At 50.8% G+C, this 18,842-nt stretch overlaps 8 protein-coding genes across 8 annotated transcripts; 7 read left to right on the top strand and 1 right to left on the bottom strand.

The window, feature by feature from the left end:
• Positions 1–1,887: 1,887 nt before the first annotated feature.
• On the top strand, positions 1,888–3,201 carry T069G_05535 (uncharacterized protein; the record flags this gene model as incomplete). Its single annotated transcript, XM_056172745.1, has 1 exon — positions 1,888–3,201. One exon carries the CDS (start codon positions 1,888–1,890, stop codon positions 3,199–3,201), a length of 1,314 nt encoding a protein of 437 aa, XP_056029603.1.
• A 997-nt stretch (positions 3,202–4,198) lies between these two features.
• Positions 4,199–5,265, top strand: T069G_05534 (maoC like domain-containing protein; the record flags this gene model as incomplete). The annotated part of the gene is made up of 3 exons (XM_056172744.1): positions 4,199–4,318; positions 4,379–4,427; positions 4,505–5,265. 3 exons carry the CDS (start codon positions 4,199–4,201, stop codon positions 5,263–5,265), a joined length of 930 nt encoding a protein of 309 aa, XP_056029602.1.
• A 377-nt stretch (positions 5,266–5,642) lies between these two features.
• On the top strand, positions 5,643–7,557 carry T069G_05533 (CAP-Gly domain-containing protein; the record flags this gene model as incomplete). Its single annotated transcript, XM_056172743.1, has 3 exons — positions 5,643–5,814; positions 5,887–6,304; positions 6,381–7,557. The coding sequence occupies 3 exons, from the start codon at positions 5,643–5,645 to the stop codon at positions 7,555–7,557; spliced, it is 1,767 nt and encodes a 588-aa protein (XP_056029601.1).
• A 641-nt stretch (positions 7,558–8,198) lies between these two features.
• On the top strand, positions 8,199–8,900 carry T069G_05532 (uncharacterized protein; the record flags this gene model as incomplete). The annotated part of the gene is made up of 1 exon (XM_056172742.1): positions 8,199–8,900. The coding sequence occupies one exon, from the start codon at positions 8,199–8,201 to the stop codon at positions 8,898–8,900; it is 702 nt and encodes a 233-aa protein (XP_056029600.1).
• An 826-nt stretch (positions 8,901–9,726) lies between these two features.
• On the top strand, positions 9,727–10,846 carry T069G_05531 (aldo/keto reductase family domain-containing protein; the record flags this gene model as incomplete). The annotated part of the gene is made up of 3 exons (XM_056172741.1): positions 9,727–9,778; positions 9,839–10,410; positions 10,481–10,846. The coding sequence occupies 3 exons, from the start codon at positions 9,727–9,729 to the stop codon at positions 10,844–10,846; spliced, it is 990 nt and encodes a 329-aa protein (XP_056029599.1).
• A 713-nt stretch (positions 10,847–11,559) lies between these two features.
• T069G_05530 (uncharacterized protein) lies at positions 11,560–13,723 on the bottom strand (the record flags this gene model as incomplete). The annotated part of the gene is made up of 4 exons (XM_056172740.1): positions 11,560–12,561; positions 12,613–13,145; positions 13,215–13,536; positions 13,598–13,723. The coding sequence occupies 4 exons, from the start codon at positions 13,721–13,723 to the stop codon at positions 11,560–11,562; spliced, it is 1,983 nt and encodes a 660-aa protein (XP_056029598.1).
• Positions 13,724–14,032: 309 nt separating this feature from the next.
• T069G_05529 (ATP synthase E chain domain-containing protein) lies at positions 14,033–14,849 on the top strand (the record flags this gene model as incomplete). Its single annotated transcript, XM_056172739.1, has 3 exons — positions 14,033–14,329; positions 14,453–14,636; positions 14,776–14,849. The coding sequence occupies 3 exons, from the start codon at positions 14,033–14,035 to the stop codon at positions 14,847–14,849; spliced, it is 555 nt and encodes a 184-aa protein (XP_056029597.1).
• An 843-nt stretch (positions 14,850–15,692) lies between these two features.
• On the top strand, positions 15,693–18,268 carry T069G_05528 (oligosaccharyl transferase STT3 subunit domain-containing protein; the record flags this gene model as incomplete). The annotated part of the gene is made up of 5 exons (XM_056172738.1): positions 15,693–15,819; positions 15,954–15,977; positions 16,076–16,750; positions 16,813–17,941; positions 17,998–18,268. The coding sequence occupies 5 exons, from the start codon at positions 15,693–15,695 to the stop codon at positions 18,266–18,268; spliced, it is 2,226 nt and encodes a 741-aa protein (XP_056029596.1).
• Positions 18,269–18,842: the final 574 nt, after the last annotated feature.

Genomic DNA, 18,842 nt, shown 5'->3' with positions numbered 1-18,842 from the left:
AGATGATATGAGTTGAGGATAAAATGGTTGATGCATAGTGGTTATTTTTTGTGTTACGAGCTTTACATGAGCATGATTAGGGAGTGACAAGAGAAGAGATTAGGTCACACGAACGAACAAGCGGATAGACTAAATAGTTCAAAAATCGGGTATATTATTATTGTTATGTATATGCTACACCAGTGTGACACCACAAGCTTCTACTACCAGCATGAACTAGGAGAGAAGCTCATGGTATCTCAGCATCATAGCATGTCTGCGGGCAAACAAACAACACCATAGCTCTGACAAACATCTCGCAGCTTCATAATGGTATCTAAAGCAGCAAAGTTAGCCACTACTCTACTACTCTTTCGTTTCAAGTAATGATGATTATGAAACCATATCAGTTCTCCAAGGTGAAACTTTTTTTCGTCACGTGGAACTCGGACAATGTAGATAATAATGAAAGTCATCATGATGGTAGGATAGGAAAGTGATAAGAAGAAAAAAGACAAAATACATACCATTTGATCAACCATGCAAGACATTGATACGTCTCACCTGGATTACTTGATACAATGTCAGCTTCGGTTCAGCGACAGTACAGCAAGCACAGCAAAACATTGACATGATTTTTCTACTCAGTGGTTAGCTACGTGTACGGGCAATCGACGGTGTGCGGGCTGCACTTACTTATCAGAAGGTGTAGGTTTGTTCATATCCAACGACTCCCGAAGGCGTCGCGGAAATCAGACAGTGTGAATACAAAATAATAACATTTCATCACAGAGATACAGCAGCAAAATAAAAAGAAAGCTTTGTATAATAAGTACCTATCATTATACGAGTTAGCTGACATGTACAATCCCAGCTTGAACAAGGAACCGATTCCTATGAACCACGATCAGGTGACGAGATCTCATCCTGAGTTCTCACTCCCCTTCACCACAAGGATTGTACGTCCCTGCTTTCTCAGGGATGAAGAGTAGCAAGGCTCGATATGTCCGCCCGTTCGTTCAAATTTTCATCATGTGGGATAGGTTGAGATATGAGAGAGTATGGAATTACCTATTGACAGTCTGAGTTAGCAAAACAGCTTTGACAACAAAAGACGACAACAGTAAAAATTGTAAATAGTTCTGATCAGACAAGGCTGAAACTTATCAAACACGGTATCCACATCGTATATTAAGCATGAGGAATCCCTGAGGTGTCAATTGTTCATCACACAGAACAAGCTAGTCGACAATAGCTGAAGCAAAATAGAAAGAAAAAATCACCAACCTTTTGAAAATGCAGAGAATCGTGGGTGGATCGAGGGGGTATTAGCCCTATTTCCTGGACATCTGGGACGCGTTAGCAGAGCTCACCAATGGCAAAGAGTCTGAAAAAGGTGCGATCCAAAGCTCGTTCAGGTAAGTTGTAAAAAATTACAGAGTCACCATGGTCTGGTATGAATTGGATTGTTCATGAAAATAAAGCATCATGTAAGGCGCGTTCAAAGGGAGAAGGGTATAGCTTACCGTGAAAACGATTCCAACCACCAGAGCTCGCACCCGAGCGTGCACTTGCAGCTCCGGAATAGAGCTTCTGGTGGTTTGTGAAGTAAAGAAAGAAAGAAGAAAAAAATGGTGGAAAATTTCTCGACGGAAGAAAAGTAGAAAATAAAGAAGCCCGCGCTAGTCCCGGTTTGGCACTAGGCGGCCTCAGCCCCGCATCTGTGGCGCAGATCTAATCTGTGGCGGTGTTGCCAACGCATTAGCGCGCTGCATGCTTGCGTGGCGAATGTCATTGCCGAACTTATATACGGAGTAGAGAGTCCGTCACTTCCCGTCATCTCTCCTGGAGTTTCATCTTCAACCTCTTTCAACCACCTTTTGGTGAAGGAAAACAAAGAATTTCAACATGGCGTCCGCGGGGGCGATATGGGGCCCAGATGCCCTGCGTCTCCTCCGAGTCGCCGTGTCGAGGACCACAGCAGTGGTCCGAGACAAACTCGCCAATGCGGCGAGGCCGTTTCAGAACCAAGCAGTTCAACCAATTCCTGTGTCGGCCAAAGGCGGTCGACAATCCATTCACCCAGCGAATCTCGTCAAGCAACAGGCACGAGGTGCTAGAGGCTTCTCCACCAACGCTGCGAAGAATGCCCACAAGGTTGTCCGACGATACCTCAGCTCCGAGAGCAGTGCTCCTCGACTAGATCGATCTAAGCTCCCGAGCTCCAACACTTCCCGCCGAGTTGCTCAGTTCTCCGGCCGAGCACCCTTTGCGAGTGCTCTGCGACCCAATTTGACGGGCGGAGCTATGCCCCGAACTGCTGGTGGTTATAGCTTGGGCGGAGGTGCTCGATACTTTTCTCATACTCCCACGGCCCCTGCCCAAGTCGTGCAGAACGTCTCTCAGGCAATGAGGGCCTTTTTCCTTTCGGGACAACGAATTCGATATGATGGAACAGGACCACGGGGCGAGGCTCAGTACCGAGCCGTCTCCGTGCTCGAGGACGAGGCTATGCGTAAGCTGGCTGCCATCCCCAAGTTTGCTCCTGGTGCCTATGTCGACTTCCAGCTGAGCCCAACCATCACGGCTATGAGCCCTCTTGCTGCCGCCCTTGTCCAGGCTTCCACCGCCTCTGGCTTCCAGGCTGAGGCTGCTATTCCAAGCCTCAACACCGAGGGATTCCTCGATGTCCTGTCAGCGGATTTCGGCCGTGCTTTGAAAGACTTGACGGCCATTTATGCCGATCTTGAGCGTCTTTCATCCTTGGGCGATTTGCCGATATCCCTAGAATCCGGCAATCTGCTCAGAGTTCGATTTCCAGGCGTTGATGTTGAAACAGTCGAGCGACTGTGCGATGACATTGGCATCCAAAGGGGCATTGTCAGCCAAGACATTGGTTTCGAGAGTGTCACTGGCGTTAGAACGGCACTCAAATTTCCTTTCGCACCAGACACCGAAAAGGCCTTGACGTCCCCCGGAGGGTCGGAGAGGTCTTTAGAAGGGCATGAGTTGGATGATATTTCCTCACTCGGCGATGAGTCTTTCGTTCATGAAGCATTCGCGTACGAAAATTCGGAGGATCCCTGGTGTTCAGAGACGGATGGATATGAAAGCATGTCGCCTCCGACCAAGTCAGAGCAGCACTCTGAGGAGTATGAGGGCCTGGAAGGCATCTATCGGTTTCTCGAAGAATGCGACAAGGCCAAGGGTAGGTTGGGTTGATGCTGATGCACTCATTTGCATGCAGCAAGACGGGAAAACAATACCAACAACACAGCGTATGACGTTATGAAATTCGGACAACCACACTCTTTTTGCATTCTTCTTTGTATTATCAACCATTTAGCATACCTAGCTTACTTCGGCAAGAATGAAAATTTTCTTTTGTGCACTCACTTTTTCATCATATAAATCTAGGGATGTTGAACTAAACAGTGACTGTCGTGAAGCTAGAATTCTAGGCGAAAACTGTCATGATGTCGTATTTTTGAACGCCTGCCTTTTCGAGGCGTTGCAAGCAGGGCCAGGGGGATACGGTGGACCCTTTAGCAGATTGGTATTGGTCGAAATATGCTGCAGAAATATGCCAAACGAGAAGAGGTAGGCACAGGAAAGGTCGCAGCTGATTTCATGCACAGAGACAGGCTCCATGGTTTCCTATTGGAGGTGGGATGCGAGTGCGCTGTATCGCGTGACTGACTGGCCAGAATTGCAACTCTACAGTACTGAATGTGTGTGTAGTTCTTATCGCTTATCGCTTATCGATAGTCACATGTATGGCTTCTTCATCTAATTGGCGACTTACGTTAGCAGCCACATGCTAAGGTACCAGCTAATGTATCTCCCGCTATCTAAGCCCGTGTACAACGACGAATTAGAAGAGTCAGGACCTCGAATTATATCCTTTTCACGGCCAAACATCTCAGTAGACGCGTAGAAAAAATTCTGCAAGATTATCAGATCATCTAATCTCTGCAGCGCCACCCGGAGATGAGTTCGCGGGGTTGCTCGGCTGCCGATCTCGTTTTCCCGGCTGGAGCTTTTCCCCACAGGCGTTGCCTCGGCTTGAGAATGAGTGACCGAGACTCACCTTACCTTGTCCATTCCATCATTTAAGTCGGCCGGCATCCCCAATCTTTTTTCCACCTGCATTTGCATTTGCATCTGTATCCGCTTCCTCGTATTTTCAATTCGGCCTCTCTGTTGAAAAACATTCACAATGTCTGGACCTGGTGTCGGCTTCGAGTATCCTCCTCAGTCTGTTTCTTGGCTGAAGCGCGATGTGCTGCTGTTCGCAAACTCTATCGGCGCTACTGCTGACGAGCTTCACTTCCTCTACGTAAGTTGCTGATTTCGAAGAGAAAAAGAAGAAAGCCACAATTGACAATCCCATCCACAGGAACTCCACCCCAACTTTGCCGTCTTCCCTACCTACCCTGTCATCCTGCGTAAGTGGCCCATTGCTGGCATCCCTTGACCGACAGTCGCCTGACCTTGCGCAAGAGCTGACCAATGAGCGAAACAGCGTTCAAGGGCGACACACAGGAAGTGATTGACTTCTACGCCTCCCAGAAGAAGATCAAGGTCCCCGGCGTTCCCGACTTCGACTCCCGCCGCGTCGTCGACGGCCAGCGAAAGATTGAGTTCCTCAAGCCCCTGCCCGTCTCCTCCGAGGGCCACAAGTTCGAGATCCGCCAAAAGGTCCTCGGTGTCTACGACAAGGGCCGTCCCGGCTCCGTCGTCGACACCCAGCTCGAGCTTGTTGATGCCAACACCAACGAAGTCTACACCCGTCTCTTCGGTAGCGCCTTCTACGTGGCCCAGGGCAACTGGGGCGGTCCCAAGGGCCCTGCCACCGAGAACTTCCCTCCTCCCAAGGACAAGAAGCCCGACTGGGTGCTGGAGAACCAGATCTCCAGGGAGGCTGCCCACCTGTACCGTCTGAATGGCGACTACAACCCCCTGCACGCCACCCCCGAGCCTGGTGTCAAGATGGGCTTCCCAGGCGCCATCATGCACGGTCTGTATTCGTGGAACTCTACTGCTCATGCCATCCTCAAGGCTGTAGGCGGCAGCGATCCTGCCAACCTCAAGGAGTACCAGGCCCGTTTCGCCAGTCCCGTGCTGCCCGGTGACAAGCTCATCACCCAGGTTTGGAGGACAGGAGAGAAGAAGGGAGAGTTTGAAGAGATTCGCTTTGTTGTTGCTGTCGAGGGCGGAAAGGTGTGCTTGAGTAACGGCCGTGCCTTGGTCAAGATTCTGGGAGACATCAAGGGAAAGCTGTAAATTGTATAATAATGTGCCATTTTGATGACTGATTTTGGAGAGACCCCACGATGGGTCCTTTAGCGAAACAATGAATTTAACACCCGACGCTTATGCGTAGCCTCTAAGGGAAAATGGCTGTATGATGAATTCAATTGTCGGATTAGTGAACCAATTGATGTAAAAAAGGAGAAAACTATACAAAAACCTATGTAAATGATTGCTGCCTCAATGTGGATGTCCAAGAGCGATAATAGCTGCCTGCGTCAGGTTGGCCAAATTCTGCTGCCTGACTTGACCGTCTGCTTTTTTTTTCTCCTTTATATCCCACCTCATCTCCATCTCACAACCAGACATGCCTTCACCGACACTCATCTCATAATATTAAAAAAAAAAAAATGAGCGAAACTCATCATATTGGCCAGCGGATTTCTTACGATGGCGCAGCTTGCACGGTGCGCTTCATCGGCGGGGTTGCTGGCACGACGGGCAGCTGGTTAGGCGTCGAGTGGGATGATGCCGCACGAGGCAAACACGATGGCTCTCACAAGGGCACTCGCTACTTTACATGTACTGCATCTATCCCTCTTATGAAAGTTTGAGATTTTATATATTTCATTCGGCTGACGCGATGAGATGCAGGCAAATCAAAATCCCCCACCGCCGCTTCATTTGTCCGGCCAACTCGTCCAGCAGACAGCCCCCAGAGCTTCCTCGCCGCCCTCAATGAGCGGTACGTCATGGATGCGCCGGGGGCGGTCAAGGGCAAGTCCAAGATCGAGATTGTCATCTCGGGCAAGGTCGCCCAGGAGATGGGCTTTGACAAGATCTGGCGGCGACAGTCGCGGCTGCGGGAGACCAAGATTGTAATTCTCGACAGCCTGCGGGTTGCCGTGGCGAGGACGGAGGGGGACGTCAACGAGGAGGGCGTCGCGGCGACGATTGCTGAGACTGCGCCCAAGATTGTGGAGTTGGATTTGAGCAGAAACTTGTTTGAGCGGTTTGGGCCGGTGCTGGACATTTGTCGAGATTTGAAGGATTTGCAGAAGCTTAGCATCAAGTAAGTTTCGACGACATGTGATGTCTGCTATATCCCTACTGCCATGCTAACTTATGATTTCTTTTCACTCTTATAGTGGAAACAGATTTCTAGATATCCTAACCGATGATACTCTCAACGGTGCAGAGTCGGTTCTAGGGGGAGTAATCGAGCTGCAGCTAGGAGAGACGTTGATGAGCTGGCAAGAGTCGTGTTTAGTAGCAAGCAAATGCCCTTCCCTGGCTACACTTCTCGTGGGGTCGAACCAGCTATCAACTCTACCAACTATAGTCCAAGACAGTCTACCATCAACTCTGACGTCGATTAATCTGGAGTACAATGATTTCACGAGCTTGTCAGACATTGCTAGCCTTGCGATGCTCAACAATCTTCGCTATCTACAGCTCAAGGGAAACAACATATCAGCCATATCATCTTCTTCCGGCCCTAACGATGTCGTTTTCCCTCCATCAGTACAATACGTCGATCTCTCTTACAACAAAATAGACAGCTGGGAGTTTGTCGACAAACTCCCGGCCGTATTCCCCGGCATGATAGGGCTTCGCATCACCCACAACCCCATCTACTACTCCATGGATGCCGATTCCAATGCGCAATCTTCGGATGAATCCTTCATGTTTACCGTTGCTCGTATTGCTCAGCTCAAGACGCTCAACTTTACACACATCACCACCACAGACCGCACCAATGCCGAAATGTTCTACCTATCGCGCATCGCGAAGCAGCTGGCTACGGTACCCGAAGCTGCAGAGGATTCCGTCAAAGTCCTCCACCCGCGGTATAATGAGCTGTGTGAAGCGTATGGCGAGCCCGACGTGATTCGTCGTGAGGAAATCAACCCCAACTTCCTCGAAGCTCGCCTCGTCACTACGGAGTTTCATTATGAGGGAGCTTCCGAAGAGGGCAAGAAGACGAGAATCACTAGGATTCCAAAGTCCTTTGACATTTATGCCGTCAAGGGCATCGTGGGCAAGATGTATGGCTTAGCGCCCCTTAAATTAAGGCTGATTTGGGAGACTGGGGAGTGGGATCCCGTAGCCGGATATGACGAACAGGATGGCGATGATGACAGCGACGATGAGGACGACGCCCTCCCGGAGACGGATCCGGACAGTCAGGAAGCAAGCGGTGAAGAAGACAAGGCAGGCAGGTGGGTGAAGAGAGAGGTTGAGCTTACGGATGGTCCAAAGCAGCTGGGGTATTGCGTCGACGGGTTAAGAGCGAGGATCAGAGTAGAGGCATCACGCAGCTGACAAGCTTTCACTGTAAATGGCAATAGTATGTTCCTCTTTCGGTTTCTTTTTTCTCCTCCAATGGTTTCACTCAATTGTTTCCCCAGTGCCAAGCAACAGCGGGCATCAGGTCGGATTCTCGTTGGACGAAAAACAGACAGCTTTCATGCAGGTCCCCTTCCAGCCCCGAGAATGGCATCATCTTTCTTTCCAATTCAACCGCATCGGTTGACAATCTGCGCAGGGAGGTTGTAGCCGTAAGGCGTAGAGACGGGTGAGTTCCGAAAGCGATATTCCCCGAGTTAGTTCTGCAACGTAAAATTTATGCTCAATTGATGGGATCGTATGTCCAGGCCACCCCGCACAGCAGGGATGTCTAGCCGTTATTCGTCATTGGAGCTTTCATGCAGCCTGACGAGAGCTGAGAAAGATGAGAAATGCTGTGGTAGCATAGAAGTGTGGGGATGTAACAACTAGATGTCAGTGATGCATATATGTAGTGTAACCAAAAGCTGTATATATATAGGGACAAGTATACTCAGGCCCGGACGAATGGATCATTAAACAGATCAAGACAGACACTTTCTCCTTACGAGCAAGTCGTCTCAAAGCCGCGATACTCACCAGCTTATACTCGCCTCTCTCTCACACAAATCACAAAGATGCTCTTCACCAACATCGCATGGCTCCTCGCCGGCTCGGCCTCGGCCTCTGCCTCAGCCTCAACATCAAGCTTTAAATGGCATTGGCTCAACAACCCCGGCGTCGAACCCGTATCACCAATCGGCCGCTCAATCACCATCCAAGTGCCCCCCGACACCGACATCTGGCGTCCCGCCCTCTCCAAGCACAACTTCACAGCTCCCTACCTCTACACCACTGTCCCCGCCGCGCACTTCCAGAGCGTCCAAGTAACCGTCACAGGGCCCTGGAAGACTCTCTACGACCAGGGCGGTCTCGTCGTGACGTTTCCCAACCGGCACAACCCCAACGCCACGCGCTTCATCAAGGCCGGCATCGAGTTCAACGATGGTACTCCTGCGCTGGGCGTCGTAGCCACGGACATCCTGTCCGACTGGAGCTTGAGTCCCATCACGGAGAAGCAGACGGGCAACGCAAAGGCCACGATCCTGGTGGAGAGGGACGGCACCGATGCGTGGGTGTATGTGCTAGAGAGCCAGGGCAAGACGAGGCGCGCCCTGAGACAGGTGACTTGGGCCTTCAACGAAGATGATGGTCAGGGCCTGGCTAAGGAGATTGAAGTTGGCATCTATGGCGCGAAGCCGACGGAGGAATCGGGCGAGGGCCACGCGAGGGATAAGATTGCCGTGTCGTTTTCTGGCTTTTCGCTCAAGACTGTGTAAAGGCCGTTTAACGCTTGTATTGGAGCTCTTTTTGTTTGGTAGTTAATTGAAATCATATGCATTCAATGTTGTAATTTTGTGTCCTCGCGCATTTTGCAAAATAACTCCGCTGCCCAAAGACCATCTGCGGGTATCTCCCGCGGCCCTCCGCGGCGGGTTTAATGACGCCGGAGTCGCGACACCACAAAAATCGAGTGGGATGTCTGCAAGCCACGCCACGATATGCATAGAAATCAAAGTCTCGGATCGGACCAGATCAGGTCAGCCGGGAAAAAGATTCATCATCAATTCGCGATAATGGACATTCACAATCGCGAGACAGCGCGAGATTGCTAAGCAGATCTTCGGATGCAATCGAACCAAAGCCGATGGAGCAATCTGGAGATAGCTAAACCCGGGAACATCAATCATTCAGGTACCAAAAACTCAAACAGCGAGACACAGAGAGAAGGGCGAAGGAACAAAGTTTAGCGCCAACCTGCCACAGAGAAGAGCCGTTTCGTGCTTCGCCTTTGAGTTCGGAGATCGGGACGCTAAAGGACGGGTTTGTGTTGTCGGAATAAGTGAGTCGAAATAGACTCGTTATTTCCGATTGCCCAAAAAGGAAATTTCGTACAGTTACATCATTGCCTGGAAAATCTCGAACATGCTGCGGGGCAGAATTTGATATATAGAGGCCTTGAGATGTTGAGATGAATTGTTTTTTTGAATATAGTATCAGCTCAAACAAAGCTTTAATACAACTCATTATACAAGGATTCAATCTCTGATAACATCTGCTTCATTTCATACTATTCCTGCGATTGCAGACATACATCTGAACAACATGGCTACTGTTATCAACAAGAGCGTCGGTCCTATTGGCTACGGCCTCATGGGTGAGTTTGCTCGAAACTCTCAGTTTAAAAATCGCAGTTTATACTGATGCCTTTTGTTAGGATTCACTTGGCGACCAGAGCGTCCTCCACTGGACCAGGCACTAGCCGCCTTAAAGGCAGCTGTTGAAAACGGCATGACTCTCTGGAACGGCGGCGAGTTCTACGGCACACCTGAGTGGAACTCTATGACTTTACTCAAGGAGTACTTCACCAAATATCCGGAAGATGCCGACAAGATTACGCTCATCATCAAGGGTGGCGCGGATCTTGCTACGCACAAGCTCGACGCATCTCCAGAGGGCATTCGACGCTCACTCGACAACATCATCAACCAGCTAGGAGGAACTAAGAAGCTTGACCTCTTCAGCTGCACAAGAAGAGACCCCAACGTCCCTCTGGAAGTGACTTTTGGAGTTATCCAGAAGGAGTACATCGACACTGGCAAGCTTGGCGCCATTGCACTGTCTGAATGCAACGCCGATACTATTCGGGAGGCGGCCAAGATTGCCAAGATCGGTACCGTCGAGGTCGAGTTGAGCATGTTTACCCCGGATATTCTCACCAACGGCGTTGCTGCGGCCTGTGCCGAGAACAACATCCCCATCACTGCCTATTCTCCTATTGGACGAGGAGTAAGTTCAACCCCAAGAGAACTGAACCCCACTCGCACCATCTAGTACATAAGCTGACTCTAGAAATCAGATGCTCACCGGTAGATTCAAGGACGTATCAGAGGTCCAGGGCTTTGGATTCATCTCCAAGTTCCCCCGTTTCGAAAAGGCCGCCTTTGATCACAATCTCCAGTTGGTCGCTCAAGTTGAGGCTCTCGCCAAGGAAAAGGGTTGCACCCCGGCTCAGCTCGCCATCGGCTGGGTGCACAGCCAGAGCAACCGCCCAGAACGACCAACCATCATCCCCATCCCCGGTGCAACAACAGCAGAGCGAGTGAAGGAGAACTCCAAGCTGATCAAGTTGACGGAAGAGGAGGCAAAGAAGATTGACACTCTCGTCGATTCGTTTGAAGTTGCTGGCACGCGATATCCCGCTGGTGTCCCACACAACACCTAGATACAGGCGAGCTGAGGCGTGGCTTTGTCCCAGAAGAGTTTCTGGTTCGTGTTTTGTTAGAACTAGCATAATGACTTGCAATTTACAAGCGATTGAATGTGTTATAAAATTGAGACTCAGGGGTGAAATTGTCCTCATCCGGTCAAGTTGGCTAGAAGCCAAGATGACCTTGAGCATTGCAGAATTCATCGAAATGAATACATCATAGTGCGAATAATCAAAAGGGATATTGTAATTTGATGTTTTTCAAACTTACCATTCTCGGATTGTAGCTTCGTCAATCGACTCAATTGGCGACTGCACGAATACACATTTCATGCCGTATGATTAAGAATAACGATCAAAATTATTCTGAGCAAGAATCGCGTCCGCAAAAAATAATCTTCTTCTCTACGGGGATTCACGTGACGCTAAGAGTGCGGGTACCTGAGCTTACCGACCCCCAAGGTACAAACCTGAAGTACTCCTCCATCACAACCCCTGTCCGACGGTGAGTACTCCATAAAGACAAACGAAATGGCAGAGAGAGCGTACAACCAATACTGTATAGACGTGTAAAACGACTGTCCGTTGCCATTACCAATTTTTTCTACCTCACACTTGTCTAGGGGTATACATATAGAAGCTCACCTTCATCAATCATTGCACAGGTCAGGATTCCAAGAAAAATTAAGGTGCCATGCGTGCCAGTAAACAAAAAGAAAGGAAAAATGCTAAACCATCATCGCCCCATTCATGCCCACGGCTTCCACCCGGTTGACAAGCTTCTTCACATTTGCCCATTCCTCATTCTTGAGTCCTTCCTTGCCGCCCAAGCCACTAGCCACTTCGAAGACGGTAAGAGAACCGTCGATGCCACCGGTTGCGATGCGTTTGCCATCGTTGGGCTCCCAAGCCAGCTTGTTCAAGCTCCTGGATAGCATTGTCCTTCCATCTTGTCGGCTGCTCGGTGTGATTCTCGACACCGGCTCCTCCGTGTCTATAGCAATGTCCCAGAATTCCAGCCAGCCAGCTCCATCTACGAGGGCAAAGACACTGGGCTTCACGGGCGACCATCTTGCGTCGTAGACAACGTCCTCGCGGACAAAATCGATCAGTGGCGAAATAGCACCATCTCCAGCACCAATCGTCGACGTGGCCGCGGGGGCGCGAATCTTCCAGAGTTTGACGCTCCAGTCAAGAGAGGATGAAATGGCCAAGTCGCCGAGATCCACAGGGCCCCTGGCTGGATGGAAGTCAACCGACATGACAGGTGCCGCATGCCCCTTGTAGCTAATCTTCTTGTCGACACCGGCCTTGGCACCAGCGCGGTCATATCTGTGGCAGGGGAATATTGTTCCCTCTTCGCTTCCAACGAGAAAGAATGTCGGGTCCGTCTGGGGGAACGATAGAGATGTAGGGCTGACGTCCTCAACCGCTACCTTGGCTTGGCTGGGGTTCTTCAACTCGAGCAGCTCTTGGGGCTGCGCAAACACATCCATGCTCCAGCCGCAGACAACGCCATCTGTAGAACATGATATAATATTGTTGGCATTTTGCGTGCCCACAATGTCCACTGAGTAGATTGGGTGGGCATGGCCGTAGCCCGTCAACGGCGTCTTCTGGACCGGTGCAGATTTTGCTCGAGTATCCCATAGCAAGACTTGGCCGCTGTAGGAGCCGCCAATGATGAGATTTGGGTGGTAGGGTGAGAATTTTGCGGTGAGGATGTCGGACTGCGCGGTAAAGACATATTCCGGCCGGTTGTGCATGTGAATGTTCCAGACCTGGACAAGCCCATCCGGCTCGTGGGGTGCTGTCGGATTCTTGGTATAGGATGCGAGCACCAGTTCATTGAACTTGGGTGAGAAATCTATCCCGCTAATCATTCGCTTTTTAGACCAACGATCATCGAAGAATTGCACCACCTCCTTGACTCTATGCCCTCCTTTTCCTCCCGTGTTGCCGCTTTCTTCATCCTTGTCTTCGAGGTCCTTGCCATGTAGGGCATAGTCGGTAAGAATATCGTATGTCTCTTGGTCCAAGGCTCTTTCAATAACTTTTGTCGACTGCTCTAGGAAATCTACAAATTCGTCTGAGTGAGTGACGGCTTCCAGTTCTTCGGCAGTAAGTTCTCTAATAGGATAGTTGGTCGAGGAAAAGTTTTGTGCCGCGGTACCACCCTCGGCCAAAAGCTCTTTGGTTGCTCGCAGCTCTTCCTCCACCTCGAATCTAATCTTTTGGCGCAGTTCCTCCTCTCGGTCACGCTCCTTCCTGCTTAGCCTCTTGTTTGCCGTTGAAGTCGGACTCATGAAGTCATCTACATCGGACGCCATCGATTGAGCCCTTGTCCTAGTAGGAGTAGCCCATTCATCTGTAGTCTGTACACCTTTGCTGTAGGAAAAGACTTCCTTAACAGGACTCGGCGGGCATTCGTAAACGGTTGTCAGGGGAACTGTCGTAAGGCTCAGCGTCACAGGTGTAGGGCCTGGTGTAGCTTGTCCGCCTTGTCCAGTCAAGGAAGCCGTCCATTCGGAAGTCACATTGCTGATTTCACCGCCACTGAGTACACTATTCGGCCTGCTTCCACGATGCGCAGGCGATCCAGGGGGTCCCGTCCCAATCGAGCTGGGCCTGCTACTACCGACCAAGCTGTCAATGAGGGTTTCGATCTCGCGGCGGCTATCTCCTCGTGGTGTCGGTGATACTAGCTGTAACAGCACAGACCATCAGCGGACGCGAAAGTGGGTGGCAGACGGAGAGAGAACAAACCTCGCTGGGCGAGCTCATGCCAGTGCGATTGTACGGCGTCTGGCTGGTCGCCCGAAGCTCCCTCTGGCGCTTAAGCTCTGCGAGCTTCGCCTTCTTGGCAAGAATCTCATCTCGACGTTGCTGCATCGTGATTGTCCAAAAGTCCCATGGCGGGACTCGCCAGTACAGTAGGTGAGGTCGAATGCGAAGGGACAAGGAGGGAGGGAGGTCAAGCCACGGCGCCACTCAGCGAGACGGCGATTCACGAGGGCGAGGGCGGGGTTCGAAAAGGCAGGCCTAGTTGGAGGAAATAGAAAGAAACGATTAAGTAAAATCAGGACAGGGGATTGCGCTCTGGTCGGCCACTCTGCCCACTCCTTTTCATCCTCTAATGAATACTCCGTACACCGTAATATTAATGGCACTGGTCTGTATCGGCAGCTAAAGGCGATTGCCATGAGCTTATCGGCCGTGGAGCAGCACCAGGCGCTGGCTGCACGTGACCGCAGCGATGGCACAGGCCTAGAGACAGCCGGACCAGCTGCGGCCGTCCGGGCCTGGAAAAACTGCGACTTTTCCCGAGGACATTTTCAAATCTTCATCCCAGCCGACGCAACAATTCCCTCGAGCCACTCTCGACAGGGTTCATCGACGGCCATTGTCGACCCCCTCAGATCCTCCCTCACTCCCCGATTCCTGCCTGAAGCAGCCGCGCGACGTGCGATTTTCACCATGTCGTCAACAGGAGTCAACGTACGTTGCAGTCTTATCCTCGCAGTGCCCAACCGCAGCCTTCCCGCATCGGCCTCGATCCTGCGATGCTCGCGTGCAATTGGGCCTCGTTTGGCGACACAAGTCTGATTGATCAACTTCCAGGTCCTCCGGTGGTCCGCCCTCGCCTTTGGCGTGTTCTACGGCTTTTCCCACCAGCGCACCATCACCACCACACAGCGAGCTCAGCACGCGCAGCACGAGTACGAGCAGAAGCAGAAGCTGATAGACCAGGCCAAGGCCGAGTACGCAAAGAAGAACAGCCCAGTCACGGCAGCAGCAAACGATGGTACGCATGATCCGAGAGACTATGCAGCATGGCATCTCTTCCCCTTTCTCCAGCGGGGTTATTATAGCAACGCAGGGAATGGAGGGGAAATATGGAAGCGCATTTTGGGATTTTGTCAGCAAAGCTAACTCTGGGACAGCCGCTACCGATGTCAACAGCCCTGAATTTGACCTCGAGAAGTACCTGCTGAAGATCGCCAAGGAGAGCCCTTAACGCAACCAAAACGTGGACTGATGGAGGGGTGAGGAGCAAGGGAGCGATGTTGAAAAAAAAAAATGAGAGAGATGCTGGCGGGCGAAGAAGATGCGGCCGTCATGAAGACCCAAAAAAAAGCCCTGCGAGGCATAATGAGACACCACAGACTGCAAAGGCAGTGTATATTTTGAAACTACACATGGCGCCGCTGCATAGAGGTTTCCTGGGGTCATTTGTTTGGTGAACTGTACTATGTAAAAATATGCGCAATTAGACGATTCAAAGCTAAAAGAAAAGTTTACAAGAGTATCAGCAACGTTGCGAGAAGTAGAGTAACGCTTGAATGGCTTCCAATTGCATGATAAGCGTGAGCAATACACTGCGATTGTAAAAATGAGGTTTCTCATGGCTGGTGTTTATATGCGCAGTAATGAGGTGGAACGATAATCCGCACCAACGGATGTGGTTCTTTTTTCCTTTTTTGCACTTTTGTGCTTTTACTGAGAACAATAATACTCATGGCCAAGGGTACTAGTATTCATACTCTGCAAAATAACAGCACCTTCCACCACCAGGTTCAAATACACACGTCTTCAACAGCTTCAGCGGAGATCAGACTCGTTCCCACTTTTTCAATTGTCGCATGAAGCTTGAGATACATCCTTACAGTCAGTCTCTTGTGTGATTGCGATGCTGCCTCGGGAAAACACCGGAAATAGCAGCAGCCCCACAATGTCTTGACATACGTAGCACCTTAAGCTCCAAGCTGTCCTCAGCAGTCTGAGCGCGGCTTCAGCAGGTACCAGACGAAGAATCTCCAACAACGCTCCCGGAGATTCATCTTCCACACCAGTAGCCACAATGGCGGCAAAAACCCAAGGGCCCGCCGTAGGCTACACTACGGAAAGCACTCGGACGCTGCTTCGGGTTGTCATTCTCTGCTTCATTGCAGCGGCTGCCATCTCGAGCCGTCTCTTCTCTGTTATACGTAAGCCAGCGACTCTTCCAGTTGCGATGGACGCTGCGATGGCGATGCTGCGATGCTGCAGCCATTGCTATGTCCAATTGCATTTGTGGCGCCATATACCAGAGAAAACAGTCTGACTAACTCGCTATCTTTAGGATTTGAAAGTATCATCCACGAATGTTAGTCTATTATATCTACTCTATGCACTCTCTACGCAGAGAGAGCGCACGACTCGCCCCAATCAATGCCACTTACTCTACTAACAACAATCGTCTAGTTGATCCCTGGTTCAACTTCCGAGCAACCAAGTACCTCGTCGCAAATGGCTTCCACAAGTTCTGGGATTGGTTTGACGACCGAACATGGCACCCTCTCGGTCGAGTTACTGGAGGCACCCTGTACCCCGGCCTGATGGTCACCAGCGGCGCCATCTACCACGCTCTCAGAACCCTCACAATTCCAGTCGACATCCGCAATATTTGTGTCCTACTCGCGCCCGCCTGCTCAGGCCTGACTGCGTTTGCCACTTATTTGCTCACCAATGAAATGACTACGTCGCCATCTGCTGGTCTCTTGGCCGCCGTCTTCATGGGAATTGCGCCGGGTTACATTTCCAGATCCGTCGCCGGCAGCTACGATAACGAGGCCATTGCCATCTTCCTTCTCGTCTTTACCTTTTACCTGTGGATCAAGGCCCTGAAGCTGGGTTCCATGCTGTGGGGAGCTCTCTGCGCGCTCTTCTACGGATACATGGTGGCCTCTTGGGGTGGATACGCTTTCATTACCTGCTTGCTGCCTGTGCATGCGTTGGTCCTGATTGCCATGGGCCGGTACAGCACTCGCCTCTACGTCAGCTATACCACCTGGTATGCCCTGGGGACATTGGCCAGCATGCAGATTCCTTTTGTCGGCTTCCTGCCTATCAAGACTAGCGAGCATATGCCCGCCCTTGGTATGAATATCCTTCGATGACAAAACACACCTTAACATGAATCGCTAACATTATTTATATAGGTATCTTCGGCTTCATCCAGCTCATTGGGTTCATCCAGTACGTGCGATCTGCTATTTCTGGCCGTCAATTCCAAACCTTCCTTGTCACCATCCTCGTGGCGACATTCGGCTTGGGTCTGCTGGGTCTCGTCGCCCTTACTTCTCTGGGCTACGTTGCTCCCTGGAGCGGACGTTTCTACTCTCTGTGGGATACCGGCTATGCCAAGATTCACATTCCCATCATTGCCTCCGTCTCCGAGCACCAGCCTACCGCCTGGCCCTCCTTTTTCTTCGACTTGAACTTCCTTATCTGGCTCTTCCCCGCTGGTGTCTATCTGTGCTTCCAGGATCTTAAGGATGAGCATGTCTTCGTCGTTGTATATGCTCTCTTCGGGAGTTACTTCGCCGGTGTCATGGTGCGTCTGATGCTTACACTGACCCCCGTCGTCTGTGTTGCCGCCGCCATGGCTGCCTCTCAGATTCTCGACACCTATCTCTCATGGAAATCAGCTACTCCTGTCGAGGAGCAAGAAGCCCCCAAGAAGGTCAAGGGTGGCCTCCGCGGCAGCGATAAGCCTAATGTTGGCATCTACAGCAACCTGACCAAGGTCATGGTGTCCGGATCCATGCTCGTTTACCTCTTGATGTTTGTCTCTCACTGCACTTGGGTTACGTCCAACGCCTACTCCTCGCCTTCAGTGGTCCTTGCCAGCCGTATGCCGGATGGAAGCCAACACATCATTGATGACTACCGAGAGGCTTACCAGTGGCTGCGCCAAAACACCAAGGAGGACGCCAAGGTCATGTCCTGGTGGGATTACGGCTACCAGATTGGTGGCATGGCCGACCGACCTACGTTGGTTGACAACAACACCTGGAACAATACCCACATTGCTACCGTTGGCAAGGCCATGAGCTCCAGGGAGGAAGTCAGCTACCCCATCATGAGACAGCACGAAGTCGACTATGTTCTCGTTGTGTTTGGTGCCCTCCTGGGCTACTCTGGTGATGATATCAACAAGTTCTTGTGGATGGTCCGAATCGCTGAAGGCATTTGGCCTGATGAGGTCAAGGAGCGAGACTTCTTTACCCCTCAGGGAGAGTACCGCGTTGATGAAGGTGCCACTGAGACCATGAAGAACAGCTTAATGTAAGTGGAAGTAATAAAGTCAGAGGGAAGCCATCGATGTCTAACAAGAAGCGCAGGTACAAGATGTCGTACTACAACTACGCCTCTCTATTCCCCGCGGGACAGGCCGCCGATAGAGTCCGAGGGGTCCGAATTCCCGACCAGGGACCTGTTCTCAACACGCTCGAGGAGGCCTTTACCAGCGAGAACTGGATTATCCGTATCTACAAGGTCAAGGATTTGGATAACATTGGCCGTGATCACGCCAACGCTGCTGCCTTTGAGCGCGGCCAGAAGAAGAAGAAGCCCACCAAGAAGAGGGGCGCTCGTGTGCTTCGCGTGGATTAGAAAGATAAAATGTGTTATCATGGAGAGATATCTAAGGGGGGCTAACAGGAGCCAACAAAAAGAATCATGGCTTGGGTGCTCCTATATATCTAGGCAAAAGATGGTCTAGAATGTACATCAATTTCATTGTTTGCAAAGAAATCATGCCAGCCTTTTCGGAGCGATTGCTACATATGTTTGTTTGCTTGATGTAAACTGTATTGAATGAAATAGCAGCAGTTGATATATGGTGTACGTGATTTGCCCCTATTTCGCAGAATGAAACCAAGATTGATGTCTACCAAACTGTGAACAGATGGAACACATTGGATGCACAACTTTGATGAGGAACTAGAATGTCTTCCAATTGGTTCATCCAATCTTCGACTGCATAGGTAGTCCTCGAAGCTCTCCCGATCATGCTTTCAGATTCGCATATTTCGGCTACCAATGTTGGCAGCTGCGGGAGCAACGGGCTTGCCAGCTGGCAAACACTGTTGCTATTACCGCATCTTCAAGGCAAGGCGCGTTTTCATCCCAAGTCACGCTCGCTATTTGACTTTTTCACTTCACCTTCACTTTCTTCTTCCATCTT

Source organism: Trichoderma breve, chromosome 3, assembly GCF_028502605.1.
Source record: "Trichoderma breve strain T069 chromosome 3, whole genome shotgun sequence".
NCBI classification, from domain to species: domain Eukaryota; kingdom Fungi; phylum Ascomycota; class Sordariomycetes; order Hypocreales; family Hypocreaceae; genus Trichoderma; species Trichoderma breve.
The sequence above is the reverse complement of the archived record's forward strand: the minus strand, read 5'-3'. Positions and strand labels throughout refer to the sequence as shown.